The sequence below is a fragment of the Pinus tabuliformis genome, chromosome 2_2 (genome assembly GCF_031772625.1).
Source record: "Pinus tabuliformis cultivar Carrire ecotype Pingquan chromosome 2_2, CPIR1, whole genome shotgun sequence".
Taxonomy (NCBI): Eukaryota; Viridiplantae; Streptophyta; class Pinopsida; order Pinales; family Pinaceae; genus Pinus; species Pinus tabuliformis.
Window position 1 is genome coordinate 1,034,772,194 of NC_142300.1, and position 6,107 is coordinate 1,034,778,300.

The 6,107-nt window shown below is 30.2% G+C and overlaps 1 protein-coding gene across 1 annotated transcript; it reads left to right on the plus strand.

The window, feature by feature from the left end:
- Positions 1-266: 266 nt before the first annotated feature.
- Positions 267-719, plus strand: LOC149196891 (36.4 kDa proline-rich protein-like). The gene has a single exon (XM_089408480.1). It carries the CDS (start codon positions 267-269, stop codon positions 717-719), a length of 453 nt encoding a protein of 150 aa, XP_089264606.1.
- The last annotated feature ends 5,388 nt before the right edge of the window (positions 720-6,107 follow it).

Here is a 6,107-nt window from a genome sequence, read left to right on the forward strand (position 1 = left end):
TCAATAATATATTGAATTAAGAAAATTGCGCGTTGCAACTACCACAGCTGCTATAGAATCCACATTCTGCAACCTCAAACATCCAACTACCTTATTTTGCCCTTTCTGTTCTTTCTTTCCCTTCTCTTTCATTCAATTTCATATTCATTTCGAATAAGGGACAAGCAACTCCCTTATTTTGCCTTTTCGGTTCTTTCTTTTCCTTCCTTTTCATTCAATTTCATATTCATTTCTAATCAGGAACGAAACATCGCATTTGCTTGGAGATGGCAAAGGCTGTAACAATGCTTTTCATATTTACGACTAGTGCTGCAACCACCATGCCCATCCTAGTCGGTGGGTGTGACTCTCCTCCTACTGCAAGACCTCCTAGCAGTAGCCCTCCAGGTGGGCGATCGGGCGGACCTCCTAGCGTGCCGGGCACCGGCAGTAGCCCCCCAGGTGGAGGAAGCTCGTCATGTCCTTTGGATGCATTGAAAGTGGGAGCGTGCGTTGATTTGTTGGGAGGGTTGGTGCACTTAGGCATTGGCGACCCTGTTGTCAACCAGTGCTGCCCACTCATACAAGGCGTTGCGGAGTTGGAGGCAGCGCTGTGCTTATGTACAACTATCCGCCTCAAGCTACTCAACGTCAATGCCATCCTACCATTGGCTCTGGAGCTTTTTGTTCAATGTGGCGTTACCCCTCCTCCCGGATTCACATGCCCACCTCTCAATTAGGCAGGCAAATTGCATGCCATGTCGTCCCTCACTGCAGTAGTTGTTTCATATAAATGTTCTATTTCCTTTAATGGTTTAGTGTCAATGGTATGTCCACAGTGATTATGGATTGCGCGCAGCTGAAATGTTGTGATGAGCAATGTAGCACAGCGTTGATAATATTATTTTATCGCATCTTTTGCACTATCGTTGAATTTTATGTTGAATTTTATATTATGATTATAATCAGATGTACTCATTTTTCTTAATGAGACCATGGTTAATCGCAATTTGAAACTTAACATACTTGATTAACATATTCATGTTCCTCTAAATTTCAGTCATTCCGTATAAACACGATGTTTTTATTTTTATTAGCGGATTATTTTTTTGTTCAATGTGGCCTTACCCCTCCTCCCGGATTCACATGTCGTCCCTCACTGCACTATTTGTTTCATATATACGTTCTGGATTGCGCGCAGGAGAAATGCATTGTTGTGACAATAGAATATAATACGTGCTGCGATTTTTTATTTTCGTTTCTTTAAGAAAGAGGACCAATGATTTCCTTCCTTGGTTTCAAGGGAGATGAGCAGAGCAGTGTTTAACCTATAAATTATAATTATAATCAGATGTACTCATTTCTCTTTATGAGATCTATTCATTCTAGTTTTAATAATCGAAGTCCAACGATTGATCGACATAATACGGCTTATCTAATGCATATTGCAATGACAATCTTCGTCTGGTAATGCCAACAACACATCTTGGCTGCAACTTTCTCGCATGCTTGTTTGTTGTCGAATATTCGTCTTTCTTGTCTTGAATGATATCCAAATCCCCTGAGCTATCACCCATGACTTCCATGTCTTTTTTATTCTCAGCATTTTTTAATATACTCAAGGACCGATGGATCTAATCAATCACGATGTCAATGGAGGAAAATGGGTCATGGGTCATGCAAATAGTATATGTCATTTCTCGTAAAATAAAAAAAATCATTTTCAAAATAAACAACACAACGAAGAAGAATTCCTAGAATCCAACGATAATGTAGCGCGTGATTTATTGATTCGAGTTTGGAGCGGCTGGATCATGAAGATTCATAATCGGATAGGCGGTGATTTGTCAATCCTAAATTACAGAAGCCATCAATGGGAAAATTTGGGACTTCATGAAAATTGTTGCATGAAATTCGAAATGCTGCAATGGACGGCCGATGTGTCAAGCAAAGGAATAGACATGCCAAGCAATGGCAGGGTTCGATCATATTGTCCATTGGATCTTGTATCAGACTAAAAAAATTCCCTTGGTTTGTTTGTCAACCATTTATTTGGTTGAAAATATAAATGCTTCAAGGTCAATTCTAATATAAATTATGAGTAATTATTTTATATAAATGAAGAAAGTACTATGTTTTTATATAAATGTATATCCCGAAATATATTGGAATTTAATACGAAGATAATGTGTAATTCGGTTTCTGCTCAATTAAGAATTATATATATATTTATTTTAAAATAAATAATTAAAACATAATGATAGCTATAATAAAAATAAATGATTAATATATTTTGTTAGTTTTAATTAATTATATTTTTAAAATATAGTTTATAATCAATATTATATTTCATTGTTACTCTCAATTATACATAAAATATCTCAATATCTATTTTCTTTAAAATAATATATATATATATATATAATTTATTGAACAAACAAGCACATTCTGCAATATTTTATATGGGATATGTGTAATCTGCTCAACCAAAAGTTGGAACATACCCCTTTTAAAATAAAAACAAAATATTATTTTAAATTAAAAACAATATTTGTATACTAAAAATAAAATAAAATAAATATATATATTTGGTTAGTTTTATTAAACATATTTGGTTAGTTTTGTTAAAGATATTGTAAAACAAAGTCACACTCTAAAATGTAAATATACATTTCAACAATATATGAACCATGTATGAAAGAGATATGATAAAATTATTTCACTCTCACTCATGATTATAAATAAATTATTTCTATGTCCATTTGAAGCATCAAATTTTTATTTATATTTTTAAGAATTAAAATAATGAAACAAATACAAAATATAAATGTAGAGAAAATATAAACATACATATATGTATGTTAGCCACAATATAATTTTTCAATTTCCAAAACATAAAGGGAAATAAAATTAAAAGTATTCAATTATTTCTTAATAGGGTAATAAGAGAGATATGTGTAACTTATTTAATTTGTATACTCTATATGGTTAAAAAAATCACCTATGCATTATATGAAGTAGAAGTTCTTTGATTTGTTGTTAGCTTTGTTGATCACAGGTTGGACTCTCCTAGATTTTCTAGGGGAGAAACCTAGTAATATGAGATGAAATTTTGGGAAGTACTTTGTGTTTCCCGTGTTCTCATTTCAAGTAGAAAAAAAAAAGATAATTGTAAAATTAAATTTTTATGGCTATAACATCTATATTATCTTTATTTTACATTTTAGCCCACGTTTAACGGTTAATTATGTATCGAGCAAATATTTGTTGGAATTGCATGTTTGAGATATGTCTTCTACATAATTCAAGTGTATTGAAGATAATGACTCTATTAATGCAATGTCTTGAGTTTAAAGTTGGTTTGAGAATTCTCTTAAGATAATACCTGAACCTCCATATCCATGTTTGGAATTAGTGGGATCTCTCTCCAACTATATAAATGTACTATGTTTATGCTTGATTATAAGAAAGAGTTTATGTGTGTACAATTATATTATTTTTTTGGTATTAGAGCTCATTTGGGATGACTCCCTCTTGGCAGCCCCAGATCATCATGGTTTTAGGGTTTACATAGAGTGGAGAATATATATATATATTTATTACAAGTTCTAGATGGGTTTTTTTGTCAACAAACTAATTTGTGCAAAGGGCAGTTCAAATTGAAGGTTTTATGAATGAGTACAAACAAAGGTGATATAAATGATTTGGTCAATCAAGTCAAAAATGTCAATATCAAAGAACAACCAGTGAAAATAGAAAGGTGTGAATGGATTAGGAAGAGGAGCTTAAATTGAATGTTTTATCGATTAATGTTGGAAAAGGTAACATAAATTCATAAATTCTTTGGTCGTTGAATTCAAGAATGTTAACACTGAAGTAGGACTTGGACTAGTGAGAAAAGAAAGAAAATCACATTCTTGTTATTGCTACATGCTTCACAAAGTGTGAGCACAAATCAATTAAGGTGAAATCTCCATCTCTACATGGATTCATTTCATTCTCTCGATCTTGGAAAATCGCTTTTTGACAATGAATTTAATCTTCCGCTAGCGTGCATGGTTGATGAGCATGGGGTCCTTGTAACTTATTCGATTCAAATGTTTGCAACTGTGAAGGGGAGGAAAATATATTATATATTTTTGACCAAAATAGTGATTAAGAGGTGAGAATTTATTCAATAAGAATATGCGTAAATTTTTGTTTCTTAGCACCATGCTTTATGTTAGTCATTATGGATATATTACAAGCCAATCATTCATTAGTTGAGTACCCATTCTAACTTATACAGTGTACGTCATCAAACTCTCACTAGGATAGAGAATTGGTCATTAGAGTGTGTAATTGTGATGGTTATTACAGTTTTGGAGATGTGATGTGGTTCAAACATAAAGCAACACATGTAGTTATATTATTAAAAAAAAACTACATTGGAATTATGTAGAATTAATGAAGCCTTTTAGGGATATCTATTTTTATTTTGTAAAGTTTTATGTGATGAAGAAAAATAATAGAATAGAGTAACATAATTAAACTTGGTGTTTCTTGCAATATATGGTGCCACAGGGACACATTTCGATTGAATTATGTTTATGTTTTGTTACAAACCTCATGGGTCATGTAAAGTTAAGCGCATTAGCTACATGTTACTTTGTGTGCTTTTAAGGTTTTTAAGAGACAAAGTTGTATGATTGATGTTTGATTACATTTTAATATCTAGAAATCTATCCTAGATAACTAATAAATCCAAGAGCTATGGCATATAATAGATGGGAGCATGTCCATAGGTCAATTATGTTACATGAGTAATTTTTCTAACAAATACAATGATGTATGCAATTTCACCAAATGAAGTATTTCAATATTGCTAGTCACTACAAATAGTTCAATGATGGCTAGAAGTAGTTATATCTTAAATTTGTCAAGTGATAAGTAAGAAGATCTCGATATTGCTAGTCACTACAAATAGTTCAATGATGGCTAGAAGTAGTTATATCTTAAATTTGTCAAGTGATAAGTAAGAAGATCTAGTTGAGAAAGAATGCAATCCCATAGATTCTATAATAGGAATAAGCATTAATCAAAAGGGAGTGGATTGTATGTGTTTCCTATATTGTCTTTTTTAATGTAAACATTAAAAGGGAGTGTTGGAGATAATGTTTTCACTAATGCATTGTGTTAAGTCTAGATTTGATTTTAGATATTGTTGAGAGAACATCTAAACCTCCATAACCGTGTTTTAAATTAGGAAAATCTGATACCAACTATTTAAATATATTACATTTGACTTTGAAATATAAGAAATAGTTTTATTGTGTTCAATTCTATATCTATATATATGTATATTCATTATCAGTACAATTATAAATTAAAGTTGTAGACATAGAAATATATATATATATATATATATATATATATATATATATAGATATAGATATAAATATAAAATTAATCTGTAAAATAAAAATCATTCAGGTTTTTCATTGTGAAAAAGATTTTCACCTCAAAAATTAATTCCTTTTTCAACTCGCTAGATCAATGATAAATATAAAGAGGTATATAAGTATCATGCATTTGCTTTTATAGTTTCAACATATAGATTGCAATGGCTATGCTCCACCATTGGGTGTTCATATATTTTAGAGCAAATTAAACATTTGTATAAACAATTTTATTTGAAGGAGTGAAGTTTAATATTATAATACATATTCATATGTCACATTTACTTGTCCGAGTTTATTTCATTTTTTATTTTATTTTTCATTTTATTATTTTATTTTATATTATTTTAGAAGATAGGTATTTATATATAATATTACCTTTTATGTATAGTGCATTTTAAATATGTTTTAATATGATAAATTAATACTATGTATTTTATATAAATTTAAAATGATGATATTAATTATGATTATATAATTTGGTATCTCAGTAATAATAATGTTTGTTAACTTTATTGAAACTTAAATATCTCAAATTATAGTAAAATGAAAGTGTTATAAATTGGTAGTAAGGTTTGTGAATATCTCATCATATCTACTATTTGTGTATATTAAGTTGGAAATGATTTAATAATAAGTTAAATTATTCTTATTACATTGAAATGTAGCACTAATAACATTTATTTATTT